The sequence below is a fragment of the Somniosus microcephalus genome, chromosome 6 (genome assembly GCF_052327205.1).
Source record: "Somniosus microcephalus isolate GS21.2 chromosome 6, FLI_Smic_1.0, whole genome shotgun sequence".
Taxonomy (NCBI): Eukaryota; Metazoa; Chordata; class Chondrichthyes; order Squaliformes; family Somniosidae; genus Somniosus; species Somniosus microcephalus.
In genome coordinates, this window is record NC_140992.1 from 228,460,697 (window position 1) to 228,479,665 (window position 18,969).

The window sequence follows — 18,969 nt, forward strand, 5'->3', positions numbered from 1 at the left end:
ATATAGTTAATGAATTGGCCTCAACGGCCTTCTGTGGTAGAGAATTCCACAGGTTCACCACTCTCTGGGTGAAGAAATTCCTCCTCATCTCTGTCCTAAATGGCTTACCCCTTATCCTTAGACTGTGACCCCTGGTTCTGGACTCCCCCGCCATCAGGAGCATCCTTCCTGCATCTAGTCTGTCTAGTCCTGTTAGAATTTTATAAGTTTCAATGAGATCCCCTCTCATTCTTCTAAACTCTAGCGAATATAAGCCTAATCGATCCAATCTCTCCTCATAACGTCATTCCTGCCATCCCAGGTATCAGTCTGGTAAATTTTTGCTGCACTCCCTCCATGGCAAGAACATCCTTCCTCAGATAAGGCGACCAAAACTGCACGCAATACTCAAGGTGCGGTCTCACCAAGGCCCTGTACAACTGCAGCAAGACATCCTTGCTCCTGTACTCTAATCCTCTCTCTATGAAGGCCAACATACCATTTGCCTTCTTAACCGCCTGCTGCACCTGCATGCTTACCTTCAGCGACTGGTGCACAAGGACACCCAGGTCTCGTTGCACTTCCCCTTTTCCCAATCTATTGCCATTCAGATAATAATCTGTCTTCCTGTTTTGCCACCAAAGTGGATAACCTTGCATTTATCCACATTATACTGCATCTGCCCAATCACCCAACCTGTCCAAATCATATTGGAGTTTCTCTGCATCCTCCTCACAGCACATCCGCCCACCCAGCTTTGTGTCGTCTGCAAACTTGGAGATATTACATCTAGTTCCCATGTCTAGATCATTAATAGATATTGTGAATAGCTGGGGTCCTAGCACCGATCCCTGCGGTACCCCACTAGTCACTGCCTGCCACTTGGAATAAGACTCGTTTATTCCAACGCTTTGCTTCCTGTCTGCCAACCAGTTCTCTCCAAGTCAGTACCTTACCCCCGATCCCATGATGTTCAACTTTGCATGCTAATCTCTTATGCGGGAACTTATCGAAAGCCTTCTGAAAGTCCAAATACACCACATCCACTGGTTCTCCCTTATCTATTCTACCAGTTACATCCTCAAAAAATTCCAGTAGATTAGTCAAGCACGATTTACCTTTTGTAAACCCATGTTGACTTTTTTTGTAAACCCATCTGACCCTATTTTCCAAGTGCTCTGCTATTACATCTTTTATAATGGACTCTAGCATTTTCCCCACTACCGATGTCAGGCTTACCGGTCTATAATTCCCCGTTTTCTTTCTACCACCTTTTTTAAATAGTGGGGATACATTAGCTGCCCTCCAATCCATGGGAACTGTTCCAGAGTCTCTAGAATTTTGGAAGATGACCAGCAATGCATCTACTATTTCTAGGGCCACTTCCTTAAGTACCCTAGGATGTAGATTATCAGGCCCTGGGGATTTATCGGCCTTCAATCCCGTCAATTTCCCTAACACCATTTCCCTACAAATACTGATTTCATTCAGTTCCTCCCTCTCATTAGACCCTATGTTCCCCGACATCTCTGGGAGGTTATTTGTGTCCTCCTTTGTGAAGACAGAACCAAATTATGTATTTAATTGGTCTGCCATGTCTTTGTTCCCCATTATAAATTCCCCTGATTCTGACTGCAAGGGACCTACGCTTGACTTCACCAATCTTTTTCTCTTCACATATCTATAGAAGCTTTTACAGTCAGTTTTTATGTTCCCTGAAAGCTTACTCTCATACTCTATTTTCCCCCTCCTTAATTAATCCCTTTGTCCTCCTTTGCTGAATCCTAAACTGCTCCCCATCCTCAGGTTTGCTGCTTTTTCTCGCCAATTATGTGTCATCTCCTTGGATCTTATGCTATCCCTAATTTCCCTTAGTTAGCCACAGTTGAGTCACTTTTTTAAAAAGAATTTATGCCAAACGGGGATGAACAAATTCGGTAGTTCATCCATGCGATCTTTAAATGTTTGCCATTGCCTATCCACCGTCAACCCTTTAAGTAACGTTCCCCAATCAATCCTAGCCAACTCGCACCTCATACCATCGTAGTTTCCTTTGTTTAAATTCAGGACTCTAGTCACTGAGTCAACTACTTCACTCTCCATCTTAATGAAGAATTTTATCATATGATCGCTCCTCCCCAAGGGGCCTCGCACGACAAGATTGCTAATTAATCCTTTCTCATTACATAATACCCAGTCTAAGATGGCATGATCTCTAGTTGGTTCCTCGACATATTGGTCCAGGAAACCATCCCATATACACTAGGAATTCCTCCGCCACAGTATTGTTACTAATTTGGTTAGCCCAATCTATATGTAGATTAACGTCACCCATGATAACTGCTGTGCCCTTATTGCACGCGTCTCTAATTTCCCGTTTAATGCCATCCCCAACCTCAGCATTACTGTTTGGGGGTCTGTATACAAGTCCCACTAATGTTTTCTGCCCCATGGTATTTCTCAGCTCTACCCATACAGATTCTACATCAGAGCTAATATCCTTCCTTACTATTGTTAATCTCCTCTTTAACCAGCAATGCTACCCCACTTCCTTTTCCTTTTTGCCTGTCCTTCCTGAATATTGAATACCCCTGGATGTTGAATTCCCAGCCTTGGTCACAGACAGTGCAAGTAATAGCAATATGATAAGTTCTTTATCCCTCAATTCTTGCTGCTTCATTCCAAATGGTGAATCTGAAATTTTTGTCTGTACATATAGTGTACACAAAGACCAATTTGCCATAAGTCGTTGCTATTTTCTGAAATATTGACTTCAAGGTTAGTTGCACAGTGGTGATTTTTAGGGTTTAAAATATGGAGGGGGGGGGGGGAGTTTGATTTTAATTATAAGGATTCCATTTATAGATTTTATTTTGTTTGGTTAATTACCACTTCCATCTGAGCTGCCTAAGTTGTCAGATGAGAACACAGTCGTTGAAGAGAACTCATTTGCAATGTTCTGGGGAAAAAGCTGGGATGTGAGACTAAATTGGAAAGCTCTTTCAAAGAGCCAGCATAGGCCCGACAGGCTGAATGGCCTGCTTCTATGCTGCAAGATTCTATGATTCTACAGGATGATTTTTTTTCTAACCAACATACAGGTCAAAGACTAAAATTTATATTGGGTGTCAGGCAAATGTTAAAGGCAAAACTAATGGAAAACATTTTAAAAGGCCTGTCTAATTGTTGTGCAGCTAGTCTGAAGATCACTGCTACAAAAATCTTTGACAATTGAATGTTGGAGGAACATCTGTCTTTTAGTGGAATCTTTGCTATGTGTTAAATTATCTCGACCTTTTATGGTGCTGACAATCAGATGTAATTTCCTAATTAGCCTATTTTGTCTCAATTAACAAGCTACGCTTTTAAAACACAATGTTCTATATAATCGGTGATATATACAAAATCTTCATTATTTAATTTAGACTCTGCTGAATAAAGTTAAACCATCTAAGCTGATTAGCAGTTTATTGTATTTTAACTATTTAGGTGTCCGCAAGGGCCAGGCTATTCTGGAGAATTGTGTACTGCAATGTGACACTACAGGAGTCGTATTGAGAACCTCAGCAGAACTGCAGATGAAAAATTGTGACCTGTATGGAGCAAAGGTATAATCTAATGACAAATCTTCAGAACTATAAAATACTCAAACGGTGTGATAATCCTTCGAGTTTTGGTTTGATTTGGCTTTCTGCATAATGACATGTTAGAATATCAGATTTCAGCATGATTAAAGCACACAACTGTGCTCTAAACTTGATCGAAATGCATCAGTTGTATAGTCATTATTTCTATAACTAACCAGTAGTCTAACTACTATACAAATATCAATTCTTTGTTTGTAATTTACATAATTGATCAGGAAATGCACTTTTCTATGCTTCTCAAGAAATGACTGCTTTACAATTTTAGCACATCTAGTTATGCTGGTTGTACGCACTATTCTATGGCAGTAAGCTGGGCATGATATAAAGAGGTGTGATGGACTTGCTGTGGCTGGTAGGATGTGTGTAAGAGTGATGTAGATTGATCTTAGTTGATTTTCTTTTTCCCTCTTGGTCATGCCATCAGAGGAGATACCTATGAACTTCCCTGTGACTGGTTTCAGCGGAACTGGTAAATGCTGAGGAATAGATTGCCTTCTCTTTTAGTATTAGAATTATATGGGGAAGCCTAAAGCTGTTAGTTAATTTTCTTGTGTCCATTTTTATCAAAAAATTGGATTTAAAAACATATTTTTATAACAAAGCAGACCCAAGAAGCACTAATACAAAAGCAAAATACTGCGGCTGCTAGAAATCTCAAATAAAAACAGAAAATGCTGGAGATACTCAGCAGGTCAGGCAGCATCTGTGGCGAGAGAGACAAAGTTAATGTTTCAGGCCGATGACCTTTCATCAGAACTGGAAAAAGTTAGAGATGTAACAGGTTTTAAGCAAGTACAGTGGCAGGGAAAGGGGGGAGGGGAGGAAGAGCAAAAGGGAAGGTCTGTGATATGGTGGAAGGCAGGAGAGATTAAATGACAAAAGGGATGATGGTGCAAGGCAGAAGGAGATGGTAATGGGACAAGTAAAGAAACAAAAGATGGGTCTAGAGGAGGTGTAAATGGCAATAGCAGAATCCTTAACGGCTGCTGTCCGAAAAAATGGAGGCAGTGGTTCTAATTGGGAATTGCTGAACTCAATGAGTCCAGAAAGCTGTAAAGTGCCTAATCGAAAGATGAGGCACTGTTCCTCGAGCCAAGAAGCAGTTGCAGTTTTTTTTGCTTCTTGAAAACTCAGCTATGGATTTTATTTGTGTTTTTTTTTTAAAGTAGCAGTAGTATTTTTAAACTAGAGGAAATAAAGTATGAATAACTTAATATGGGAGGTGTATCTCTGGTTACAACAGGCTTTGAGGTGAAGAGAGCAGTGATATTTTGTCTGCCTTTAAAGTCATTTTCTTAAAGATTTTATCTATTAAAGGTACAGTAGAACCTCCATTATCAACACTGATTATTTGCCTGAATTTTACCTTGTGTGATGCAATGAATTTACTTTGTATTTCTTTTGTTTCTATTTCATCATTTCTTTATTTGTAACATACTTGTCTTCATTCATATGCCTAAGGTATTACAGTACCATATAGTAACACCACAGTTTAGGTCCACTGTAGTTGTGATTACAGTGCTACCAAACACCTTTTACTTTTGATCAACTTTAACCAATGGTTTCTACCCAATCATGCTCCATAAGAAATTTAGCACAAGGTCTTACTGTATTTCCTTTTCAGAGTTCAATTATTGCTTAAACACTCTTGTGACTACAATGTACATCATAAGCTGAATATAGTGATTTTTGCTTTAAACTTGATTACTTTAAAGAAATGTGATTTAAAATGTCTCTTTCAGTTAGCAGTGAGGCAGCAGAATATTTGTTCATAATTAAAATTGTTAGCAATTTTAATCACGTCATTTGAGACAATGCAAAATTACATTTGTTAAACTAAACTCATTAAGTGTCAACTTGTCTTTTACAGCATTGTGCTTTCTGTGAATATTTTCTCGTTTAAAATTTTAAGCTGTAATTATCATCAGGCCTATCAAGCCTGCCTCATCCAGACTTGGTGCCACTACATTCACAAGTCACCCACTCCCTTACCATGCTTCCTCCTGGGAGAGGCAAACAAACATGAGGTCAATTCAGGATAACTGAGGAAATTCCTCTGGCAATCCAACATAACCAGAACTAGCGGGCAGCTTACCTTCTAACTGGAAGTGTCTTTTTCTGAAAGGACTGTTGCAATTCCTTACCCCCCCCCCCCCCCCCCACACATTTCAGCAGTTTGTTCCAGGACAAAAACATTTTTTCAGATGTACTACAATTGAGGGAATTATGGTTTCAGAGAAAATATATTCCTTTTTCTAGCTGCAAAGCATTCATGCTGATCCAGTGAACATAGGAACAGTTTTTTAATGAATTGTATCTTTCAATTAATATCATTTTTATCTTACTGATCTTTTAAGAAGCATTCAGTATTTAACCCTTTCATACCGTTGTCTCAAATCACTTTAGCTCCAGGCATAATCATTATTTTTGCCAATAAAAAGTACCCCTATTTTGTCCAATTAAAAAATAATAATTTTGGAAGGGGGTGGGTTTGCTTGAAATTGTCATGAAAGGTCTTTGTGAACAACTGTTCTGTTTAATGCTACCTAATTACCTCTTGCCTTTCTTCAGATTTTTTTTGAATTGGGGAAGAATGAGTGAGATTTTGAAAATTTCCCTCCCACCCCCACCCTCCAATTTAACTCTAATAGAAGTCTGTTTAACACTAGTGACTGTAAAACTATCTGCCACATAGTTTAATTCCAATGGTCAAAGTAAAACTGGATCATGAAAAGCAAAAGAACAAAAGTTTATGGAAATGTTTTTTTCCAGAAGTCAAAAAATTAGAAACTGGATGAAGTAAATGAGAATAGAGAAAAATAACAACAGTTAAGTTAGGTGGACCTCCTTAGCAGGCAGTATTCATTGAGGCCAATGTATTTAGACATATTACAGAAAAATGTAATAATGACTGTCACAGTGCTAAATTATTGGTCATAGAAATTTGGAAAGAAAGTGTGTGAATTGAAAATTTTGGTTGCAGCTAATGTGGGAAATGTGCTGTTACAAGTAGACTATCCTTTATCCGAAAACCTTGACCAGCTGTGTTTCGGTTTTCGGAATTTTTCGGATTTCAGAAGGTTTTCATCTCCGTATCTGACAACAAACACTGTTGCTTAGCAACAGCTTGTAAACACTCAGGCCCTACCTTGGAAGTGTCTCTGAAGCTGTTGCTAAGCTACAGAGACTCTTTCCACAGCCTGACTGTTTATATAAAAAAAAATGCTAGGGGAAGAAAAAAAAATGCTAGGGGAAGAAATAAAACTTAACAAAACGGCTGCTGATTTCTGCCATTAGATCGAGGTTTCCGGCTCCCCCTGCTCCGTATCTGAATTCCTTGACTTAGCGGGGGTCTGGGGCTCGACTGCCGCCGCCAGTTGTGGGAAAGCCAGATATCGGCTGACTCCTACACTAAGCTGGCCCGCAAATCAGGTCCGGGGGGGGGGGGGGGAAGAAGAAAAGACTATCGGACGGGCTGCTGTATTGTTGGGTTCACTCTCCCGGTACCTCCTTCACACTGCCCGGCTCGGCCTGCAATCTCTGGCCCAGGAGGGAACTCTGTGACCCTCTGTCCTGCTCACAGGGAAAGGCAGAGCTCCCGGACAACTCCTGTCATGTTTGGCGCCACTCTGGTCATGTCGTGCGCACGACTTACGTGCCACGAAAAAACTTTCGGTTTTTAGAGGTTTTTGGTTTTCGGAAGTGCGGATAAAGGATAGTCTACCTGTACTGTCTTTGGATGTGTGTTTCATGGGAAAGGATTAAGGCAATAAAAACTTTGATTTACACAGAAGATTAATAGGAAAAGAACTAAAATGTTGTGGTATTCAACAGGGGGCGGGCCTTGAAATTTACCCTAGCAGCACAAGCGAGCTGTTTGGCAATGATATACATCACTGCAAGGAAGGAATACTTATTAAGGTAAGCCAAATAGTACTTGGGAATGTAAACAATACAACAACAGTAGCAACTTGCATTGATATTGTGCCTTAAATGCAAAAAGAAATCTAATAGATGAGGAAACAAAAGCCAAGTTGCAAGGATGACCAAAAGTTTGGTCAAAAAGATAGGTTTGGAGTAGATTATTAAAAGTAGAGGGAGGCACAAGGATGTAGGGAGGCAGTTGAAGGGGTGCAGAGGTTAGGCAATTAAACAGTGGGGAATAGAAATAGCTTCTAAATTATGCTATAGTTAACCCAGGATGGGTCAGTACTATATTTTAGATTATATAGTTGGATTAATTTTTAAAAAATCTTTGACATATCTCAATTCATGTTTTCAAGCTGTGTGGTTAGATGTTCAAATAATTTCTGTTACTGGTGAAATATTTACATTTTTGCTAAATGAGAGTTAAATATTCTGGGGTAAATTTTCAACTTGCCACTTGGGCATAAAACTTTCTTTGTGGATTGGCAGCCTATTATAGAGAATTTTCATATTCATTTCAATCAAGTGGTTTCTATAACAAGTGGCCGATCTGCAACGGCTGTTTTACGCCCTGGTGGCAAGTTGAAAATCTACCCCCGTATTTATTGAAATACCCCATTCAAGTATTTGAACCTGCTGCTGAAGGAATTTCTTTTGCTGAAATTAATAAAAACTGAATCTCCCCAGGGCTCTAAGGCAGAGATCACACAGAATGTGGGTGGAGGAGGGAGAAAGAGACATTGTTCCCTTTAATTTTTTTTGGCGCTGCATGGCCCCTTTTAAGGGGCTGCGCGGGCCATTCAAAATATTGCACATGCTCCGTTTTTGCATTCAAAAGCCGGCTGCGCAGGATCCCTGGTGTACTGCGTGGCCGCACAGCTTACAGGGAGCATTAGAGAGAAGAAAAGAGATGCGCACATATCCATACTGTGCTTGATAATGGTATTTTAGCATGTGTAAGAAAGCATCCTACAACCAGGTGTAACCTGTACCTGTGCCATAAAACTGTTCGGAAGAATGCCAAGGTAATTCATTTGTACTTGAAATTTGTTGCAGAATTTCATGGAACAACTATATGAGATGCCAAAAATAACCATGATGAACAATCTGATTCATAACCACGAAGACTACGGTATCACAATGACCAAATTTGCAATGCACTTTGCAAAAAAGAAACCTCCTTTTGCAATGTTAATGCAACCCGCAAGTAAGTGGAAAAGAATTCTTGTAAATTGCTTTATTTTTAAAGTTTGTTACTTATGTGATCTGAACCAGGAAGAAAGGAGGTTGGAAGGAGGCTTGCGTGGAGCATAGACACCGGCATAGACCTGTTGGGCCGAAAGGCCTGTTTCTGTGCTATAAATACTACGTAATATGTAAATCATAATCTACAATGAATAATCTTTGAATATATTGAATGAGCTGGCAGTGCAATATTTATATATTTTAGTGTAAAATGCATTTCGTACACAGGAAATGTTGGAGACTTTCCCTCCATCATATGCTCAGGAGAGGGGCTGTTAGTTCCAGTGTTCAGTTCCATTCACAACTCCTCTAATTATGAAACAACTTATGTCTGCACACAGCAGTACTTGGATAACATCCAAGCGTGGGCTGAAAAATGGCAGGTAACATTCATGCCACAGAAGTGTCAGGTAATAACTATCTTGAACAAGAGAGAGCCCAGTCATCTCCACATGGCCTTCAATGGTACCACCAATGCTGAGTCCCCCCATCAACATCTTGGGATCACCATTTATCAGATGCCGAATTGGTCGAGCCATATCAACGTGGCTGCAAAAGCAGACCAGAGAATGATTTACTTCCTGACCCTCAAAGTATTTCCATCATCTATAACACTCCAATCAGCAATGTGATTGAATACACACCCAGATGAGTGCAGCTTCAATAACACTCGAAGCTTGGCACCATTCAGGACAAAGCAGTTTGCTTCATCAGTGCCTCTGCTATACGAATCAACATGCACCCCCTTCCATCACCGGTGCACTGTGGCTATAGTATGTGCTATCTACAGGATGCTCTGCAATAACTCATAAGGTTCAGTCCGTCCAGGGGACCCCGAGCTTCCGGTCGCCTGTCACTTTAATTCACCGCTCCACTCCCACTGAGACCTAACTGTCCTCGGCCTCTTGCATTGTTCCACTGAAGCTCAGCGTAAGCTCGAGGAACAGCACCTCTTCTTTCGATTAGGCACTTTATGGCCTTCTGGACTCAACATAGAGTTCAACAATTTCAGATCATAACCCCGGCCCCTATCGTGTATATATATTTTTTATTTTATCCACACTTTTTGTTTGGCCTTCTGTTCTTCTCTCCCACATGGCAGCTGTCTTTCATTCTGCCAGCGCAATTTACACTTCATCTAGAGCCATCCTTTGTTTCTTAACCTGTCCCATTACCATCTCCTTTTGCCTTGAATATCTCTTAATCTCTCCTGCCTCCCATCCTATCACAGATCTTCCCTTATTCTTTTATCCCTCCCCCATTTCCCAGACACTACACTTAAAAATCTGTTCCATTTCCTGCTTTTTTCCAGTTCTGACAAAAGGTCATCGACCTGAAATGTTAACTCTGTTTCTCTCTTCACAGATGCTGCCTGACCTGCTGAGTATCTCCAGCATTTTCTGTTTTTATTTCAGATTTCCAGCATCTGCAGTATTTTCTTTTTGTAACTCAAGGTTACTTCGATAGCACCTCCCTTCCCATGACCTCTACCATGGAGATGTATGTACATGATCAGAAATGGATCATAGAATCATAGCATAGTACAGCACAGAAGGAGGCCATTCGGCCCATTGAGACTACACCTGCAAAGTCTACCTCAACCATGCCTTTTGCCTCCACCAATAGATCTCCATTTTGGTCCCTAATCGGCCCCACTGTTTCTCTGACAATCCTTTTATTGTTAATATGCCTATAGAAGACCTTGCTGCCAATCTATTCTCGTACTATCTCTTTGCCCCTCTTATTTCCTTTTTCACTTCTCTACTTTTTATATTCAGCCTGATTCTCCCTTGTATTATCAAGCTGACATCTGTCATACACCCCCCCTTTTTCTGGAATTGTCTACCTAACACTATTGTGGTAACGGCATCACCACAAGGACTGCAAGGCTCTCCACTACCTTTTCAGGGTAACGAAGGATGGCCTTGCCATTGTTGCCTACCTTGGATCTGTCTAGATACAGTGTTTACCAAATTACTGTGCAATCTTCAAATTATTTTGCTACAATATTTGCAGAATGTTTGAGTGAATTAGAAACTTGCTTTGGTTGTAATTTAGTGAGTGTTTTATTTTCCCTTTCCCCAGTACCAAGTTGATTTTTGCAGAAATTGAATATTTCTGCAAACATCCAGTTTTGTTATCTGGAAACATAAGTTGAAGTACTGTTCACACACCCCTAACGACCAGTGTGAAAGCCAGCTCGGTTAGTAAAGAGAATTAAATCAATAACACATTACTATGGCACGCTTTATCTGTAGCCAGAAAAATGTACAATATACAGAATAAAAAGTCTGAATATTTCTCTCACTGACTTTGTATCCTTTAGGTGATGCAGAGCAAAAACCGAATCCACAGAGTGACTTCAATAAACACAATTTGGAGTTAAATTCTGGCTGTTGTGGAACACAAAATATACCACATATATTAATTGAGGAGTGTAGTTCTAACAAATGTGAACAAACTGTTGTATTGAATCCTTCTAACACTGCTGAATGTGATGAAGCTGTAACAAATGAACTAATTTCTACTTCTGCAACAAAGAGGGAACAGTCCAGAAGTAGATTAAATGAGACAGTGGATTCTGAGGTGAATGACTTAATGTCGCAAGAAATGTTTCCATCCATTGTGGGTAATCATTTCAAGAAAAATGGAAAAGGAAGTTTTGGAATTGTGTACTGTTAACTTCATTGTCATGTATATAAACTCTGAAGTATAAAATACATTTGTACATAATTTTAAAAGCAGTTGTATAAACTTAATATTTTTCATCAGCTTTAAGTTAAGTTGTACATTTGTGTGTGCAAAATAGCAAAATCACAGTGCCCAGCAAACAATTGGTGGAATTCTTTTTTGATTGAGTCCTACATTCTAAGTGTATTTAATCAGGTTTGTCATCGTTCCAGCTCAGAACCTATTTGTTCAAATACTATGTAATTATAGCTGAATTATTGCCAATTGATAATTGTGTAGTGTTGAAGGTCATTTAGAAATACATCTTCATAAACTGCAGAAAGACACTTGTTGCTTTGTCACAATTCAATCAGCTGTGTAAAATATAACTTCTAAATGTAAGGTTTATAGTAGTGGGTTATGCTTGGTATTCATGAATTTTCACGTCACTACTGGAACTATTGATCCCAAAATGTGCAGCTATTGTACAAATCCCAAGAATGCCTTGGCGGCCCTCTTCCTTCCCCAGACAGCTTATTTTACAGCCACAGTTTATTTCTGCACCTTCATTAATTTCTGTCCCTTTTATTTTCACCACTATGTTCATCTACCTTGATTCTTTCCTCACCCCTGCTTTTCATTCTAGTTCAGGACAGCTAAGTTTTATGGAAAATAAATAGCTCCAACCAACCCAACTTGTGGCTGGCTGTTTTTTTCCTGTCACTCCATAGTTTATTTTCTATTATCCACTTTGAATAATTAGCCTTTATTTAATATACGTGCTTTGCACTGAGTTGTGAACTTTAGTATTTATGTTTTATTGAAAGAAGAAAAATGCTTGATAATTTCACCAGGTGAAATCATGTAACTGTATTAATGAATTGATACCCATTTCACTATTGTATAAAGGGCATTTTATTGAGAATAAACATGAGAATACATATATTTTATGCAGTATTTATTTATGCTATGTTTGCAAATGGGGCTTATTTAATTTGCATTGTCAACAGAACTTTTAACTTTTTTATCTCCTTTCTTGCTTTTTTCAGTTCTTGCCACTGCCAGCTGCAGTTAATGACTAATCTTTATTGAATTCATTACTGGGATCCTTATTCCAAATAAAACCTAATTACACTGCAAGCAGTTTTAATTAAATATCTAATTGGCTTCCTTTTTAGATTACAAGCAGTGATTTTTATTGGTTTGTGATAAATATAGTTTTTCCTCTTGAATGTGAGTTTAAGAGGGAATCATTGATGTTTCAGGCTTTAATTTCAGGGTGGATGACTAGTTACTATTTAATACAAATACTAAGTGTGATTAGAAGTATTGAAGATTCCAAGTGCATTGTGTTGAATAAGAAGACCACATGTTACAGAATCTGGGGCCAGCGTACTGCTCAGATTTATAAGTGTTGAGTATAAGGAGTTAAGAACTATAGAGGAAATAATGTGTTTTGTCCCCCAAAAGCTTCTATGTAAACTATATGTAGTGAATTACTCTTTGGAAAAAACAACCCTTGAGAATAGAAAGAACAATTTATCTTAAGTGGCGATCAATTCTGTGTACCGATTTGGAGGTTTCCAGATGCTATAAGTGTGCATCAACATTCCACTGACCAGGAAATTGGAACTTAACTTGTGCAGGCAAAGTGAAAATGAGAGAGCCAGCATCCTGCGAATAATGCAGAGAAGAACTGCTTGTGTACTGCCAAGTTACTGTGAAATTTGTCAATAGAGGAAGCGTAATTAATTAGCAGCATTAAATAGAGGTTTAACTTCCTCCACCCCCTTTTTTTAAATTTCAATCCTTGCTGCTGCCAACTATATTTGTTATTTTCTTTCTGCAAAAGCCAATGAAGCATGCATTAGAGTGTTTACAGAACCCAAATATGTTAGTTGCATGTAAAAAAAAAAACTATACACTCCATTTCAGAAAGGCTACTCTGTTCAGGAAGATTTTGTTTTGCAACCAATGAATTTCCCATAGTGTTCATGGCAAGTCAGAGGATAGGTTCTCTTTTTATCTGTCTTGACCATCTTGCTGTTCTTGCTTCTCTCCTCTACATCTGTCTCCCTTTCCCTTGTTCTCTTTTTTTTCATGCTCTTATTCTCTCTCTCTATCTTTCCATCTGACATCTTCTGGTTTTTTCCCTGTCTTTTCAGTTAAACTTAATGGGCAACATGGTGGGGGAAAAACAGTTTTTGAAGTATGACTTGTGAACAGAAGATGAGTGCCATACTTTTAATATATACTAGCAGCTATCCTGTAACATTACTTCTGGCGAGCCAGAGACCATCAGCATCAGGGGCAGCCTTGGGATCTGGAAGAACTGGGAAGGAGCCTTGGGGTCTGGCACTATTGGAATGAGGTCTCCGAATCTAACAGTACCTTAAGGTGGATTGCAGAGTCTGGGAACACTAGAAGAGGATCCAAAAGTTCCAGAGTGGAGTTCTGGAAACAACAGTGACTACACTTACTAAAAAACAGTTTTTAAAAATGTCATTGTGAAGTGCTGAAGGACATCCCGACAATGTGAAAGGCAGTATATAAATGAAAGTCTTTGTCTTCTTACTGGGAGAGTGGTTCTGGGGGCAGTGGGAATGTGTCAAGGAGTTTGTGAGTACAGTACTATGAATGGTCACTGGCTCAAGGAGTGAGGAAGAAAGCCATGAGGTGGATCCAGCATGACTAGGGAGGAGGTGCTTAGGAATATTGGGGCCAGCGTTTGGCAGAATTGGGGGTTGCTGAGATATGGCAATGTGGAGGGCCGACTCTAGCAACCATGAGAGTGGGCTCAGGTGAATGGGATCTTAGTGCAAAAGGTCCCAGAGCAATTATCAGGTCCCAGAGCAATTATCAGGTCCCATCCTGTTGGCCTCCTCCCCTGATCAGTGTACCCTTGGGCATTCCCCACCCATCTCCCCCTCTCCACTGCTTTCTCTTCCTCTGGCTCCAGCCTTAATGTAACTGACTTAAAGTTTTCATTACGCTATTAATTTTGCTGACTCATTCAGTATTTAATAAACACATTTTGACAAAACAATGCTCAAACTCAGTTTACAGTTTGCAACTTTTACATGAAACATTTCCCTTGCACTCCAAAAATGTTTCAGAAGAGAAATGTTTTAATTGAATTATCAATTTGTAGAAAAGGGGGAGGGGACCAGGTGGGGTGTGATTTTGGTTGCCCCTGGGGTTATTGTCCCTGGCCAGTTAGAAGTATCTGAGCTGCTCCAGGTCCCGTGCGGTTTCGAATCGCTCCCTTTTCTGGTTCTGACCGCCGGACTTATTTCAGTAGCGATGTAGACAAAACGAGACTCGTGGTTGGGTGCAAAGAAGACCAGTATTTATTGAAATAAAAGAAATGAATTGAAAATAATGAATACAGCACACCTTTGCTTAATATGGGAGGAGAAACGGACACATCGAGGGAAAATTGACACAAATTACAATTTAACAAAATTCCCCTTTTAATTACCACCCCTTATACCTATCTAGGTTGCCTTGTAATGGGCCAGAAAGCTTATGCTCACCAGTGAATGCCTGCTCCGTGCCCCTGGGGTTTGTCTTAGATTCTTCACCGCCCAGAAGTGGAGATACCCCAGTAATTCAAAAGTAACTGCTGGTATTCCACTTCTTTGGGCGGGCTGTTGAGCTGTTCCTCTTGTAGGCAGGGCATTGGAAGCAAGGCGACACAGAGAGAGAGAGAGAGAGAGTGGCTTCCTGAGGGGCTATCTTTATACCCTATTGGGAGCTGTTATCTTCGTGCCCAAATCTGGATGTATCTGGGCTATACAAAAGGGACCGATCTGTCCCCATTGACTAATGGGTTAGAATGTGTTTCCTATTTGTTTAAACTGGTTTGTGCTCAGTTTAAAATGTCTCAAGTGCTGGACAAACAAATCCTTAAGTGTTCAGTCAACAGCACTCAAGTGCTTTGTAAACAATCATTGTCTTGTGGTCACCGCCCAACCGCAACTGATTGACAGCTTTAAGTACTTAAGCCCTTGAGTCAACATTGTAGAGAGCTCGTGTAAACAAACAATCCTTTTGTTCCTCTGTTGAACTTCCTAAACCCCCCGCAGTTGATTGACAGTTTTAAGTACCTCAAGTACTTCAGCCAGGGATGAGCGATGTTCAGACAGGCTGCTTTTGTCTTCTACCACGAGGCCTGGCAGCCATTTTTGATGCCCTGGGTTTTTAAGGTACATTCCAACCAGGTTTTCTTTTAATCAAATAATCTTCGGGGGCTGCAGAAATTTCTGAAATTTTGCGAAACCTTACAAATTGAAATAGTGGAAGTGGCTTGCTATGACTGGCCAATCAGAATGAACAGAATCATTCAAAGAAACTGCAGGTTGCTCCAATCCCAGTTTATTTCTCTGAAAAGCAGTTAATGAATTTAAATGTCATCATTTGAACAAAAGAGACAGGAGGGGATCAGAGGGGGATAGAGAGAGGAGGGAGGTTAGAGTACCGAAGGGGGAAGAGAGGATTGGAGGGGAGAGGTCGTCAGGAACTCTGGGTGGGGTGGTAGGGTAGGTAAAGAGCAATGAGGGCAAGAACGTGATCCAGCTGGTAAGACGGATCACGTTCTTCCAACCCTACCCCCTTTACACCTGTAGCACGTTCTCCCTCTCCTTCCCCCTGGACCTGGTTGATTTCTCAGAAAGCTTGGTGGGAATGTGGCAAGTGACATTGGACAGGACGAAATCTGGAAGTCCTGATACTGTCACTTCACTTCATACTCAATAAAGCTGTTAACAATCTGTGACCCCCACACAATGCCCCATCTATGGAGAGGGGGGAGGATGTCAGGAACTTTGGTTGGTGGGGGGGAAAGGTAAGGAACTTGGATGGGGGACCAAGCTTTAACAATTTAGTCTCGAGTTTGCTTCAGTCTTTTGGAAAAAGCAAAAACTCAAATCCTTGCAGAATGAGGGGACACACCCTTCTACGTCAGCACGTGCTGATGTATTCATTACATGCTGGGAAATTCTGCCAACTGTACATGCTGAGAATGTAGATTGGCTAGAACTTGGCCAGATGTTCTGAGATAAAACTATCCAGTCATATCCCAGGCTTTTGAGACCAGCAGATGCCCGAACTAAAAAAAATTAAGAACGCAAAAAGAAAGAACTTGCATATTTAAGAACCTTTCACAGCTTCAGGACATCACAAAGTGCTTCATAGCTAATCAAATACTTTTGAAGTGTAATCACTATTGCAATGTAGGGAAATGTGGCAGCCAATTTTCACACAGCAATGCTGTAAATGACCAGATAATCTGTTTTTAGTGTTGGCTAGGATACTGGGAGAATTTCCCTGCTTTTCAAATAGTGCCATGAGATCTTTTACATCCACCTGATGGGGCAGATGAAACCTCCATTTCATGTTACATCTGAAAGATGGCACTTCTAACTGCAGCACTCCCTCAGTACTTGATTATGTGCTGAGTCTCCAGAATGGGGACTCCATGACTTACTTGCCTCAGGTGAAGAGTGCTACCACAGAGCCAAGATGGGCCCCCCTTACCCAGTTCCTCTGCTTATTTCAGATGATTCCAATTAAGGTCCTAGCCCACAAATGTCCAGATATCAATAGTCAACAACTCTATTCATCTGGGCAGACTAGAGGCCACAAATAACTTTCAAACTGCCTCAGTTCTCAAAGATAGAGGAAAATTCCATCTGCCACACTTAAAACACTTCACCCTGTAGTTCTTTACCCACCTAGCACTACTTTGTGTAGTTTGGGCTTCCACATTATAGGAAGGATGTTGAGGCAGACTTGTCAAGCAACAGCCTGACATAGTCATATTCACAGAATGACACATTTCAGCCAATGTCCCAGACTCCTCCATCACCATCCTTGGGTATGTCCTGTCCCACTGGCAGGACAGACCCACCAGAGGTGGTGGCATAGTGATATACAGTTGGGAGGGAGTGGCCCTGGGAGGCCTTAATATTGACTCCAGGCACCATAAAGTCTCATGGCTTCAGGTCAAGCATAGACAAGAAAACCTCCTGCTGATTACCACCTACTGCCCTCCCTCAGCTGCTGAATCAGTACTCCTTCATGTTGAACACCACTTGGAAGAAGCACTAAGGGTAGCAAAGGCACAGAACGTATGCTGGGTGGGTAACTTCAATATCTATCATCAAGAGTGGCTTGGTAGAACCACTGCTGACCGAGCTGGTAGCTGCCAGACCGGGCCTGTGGCAGGTGGTGAGAGAACCAACACAAGGGGAAAAACCTACTTGACTTTGTCCTCACCAATCTGTAGCAGATGCATCTGTCCATAACAGCAGTGACCACCGCACAGTCCTTGTGGAGACAAAATCCCATCTTCACACTGAGGACCCCTTCCATCGTGTTGTGTGGCACTACCACTGTGCTAAATGAGATAGATTCAGAACAGATCTAGCCGCTCAAAACTAGGCATCCATGAGACGCTGTGGGCCATCAGCAGCAGCAGAATTGTATTCCGCAACAATCTGTAACTTCATGGCCCGGCATATCCCTCACTCTACCATTATCATCAAGTCAGGGGACCAACCCTGGTTCAATGAGGAGTGCAGAAGAGCACACCAGGAGCAGCACCAGGCATACCTAAAAATGAGGTACCAACCCGGGGAAGCTGCAGCACAGAACTACATGCATACTAAATAGAGGAAGCAGCATACTATAGACAGAGCTAAGTGATCCCACAATCAACAGATCAGATCAAAGCTCTGCAGTCCTGCCACATCCAGTCGTGAATGGTGGTGGACAATATAAACAACTAACGGGAGGAGGAGGCTCCATGAACATCCCCATCCTCAATGATGGCAGAGTCCAGCATGTGAATGCAAAAGACAAGGCTGAAGAGTTTGCAACCATCTTCAGCCAGAAGGGCCGAGTGGATGATCCATATTGGCCACCATCACAAAAGCCAGGCTTCAACCAATTTGATTCACTCCACGTGATATCAAGAAATGGCTGAGCGCACTGGGTACAGCAAAAGCTATGGGCCCCAACAACATCCCAGCTGTCCTGTTGAAGACTTGTGCTCCAGAACTAACCACGCCTCTAGCCAAGCTGGCATCTACCCGACAATGTGGAAAACTGCCCAGGTATGTCCTGTCCACAAAAAGCAGGACAAATCCAATTTGACCAATTACCACCCCATCAGTCTACTCTCAATTGTCAGCAAAGTGATGGAAGGTGTCGTTGACAGTGCTATCAAGCGGCACTTACTCACCAATAACCTGCTTAGTGATGCTCAGTTTGGGTTCCGCCAGGACCACTCGTTTAAAAAAAAATTGTTTTATGGGATGTGGGCGTCACTGGCAAGGCCAGAATTTATTGCCCATCCCTAATTGCCCTTGAGAAGGTGGTGGTGAGCCGCCGCCTTGAACAGCTGCAGTCCGTGTGGTGAAGGTATTCCCACAGTGCTGTTAGGGAGGGAGTTCCAGGATTTTGACCCAGCGACAATGAAGGATCAGCGATATACTTC

At 41.1% G+C, this 18,969-nt stretch overlaps 1 protein-coding gene across 2 annotated transcripts in view; it reads left to right on the forward strand.

The window, feature by feature from the left end:
* Positions 1–12,413, forward strand: part of shcbp1 (SHC SH2-domain binding protein 1) — a 47,601-nt gene extending 35,188 nt beyond the window's left edge. For both annotated transcript variants that reach the window (XM_085991528.1, XM_085991529.1), the window contains 4 exons: positions 3,469–3,587; positions 7,461–7,547; positions 8,610–8,760; positions 11,125–12,413. In XM_085991528.1, coding sequence (XP_085847654.1) covers positions 3,469–3,587; positions 7,461–7,547; positions 8,610–8,760; positions 11,125–11,480 — 713 coding nt within the window. In that variant the 3' untranslated portion in view covers positions 11,481–12,413. The remainder of the gene's footprint in view (positions 1–3,468; positions 3,588–7,460; positions 7,548–8,609; positions 8,761–11,124) is intronic.
* Positions 12,414–18,969: the final 6,556 nt, after the last annotated feature.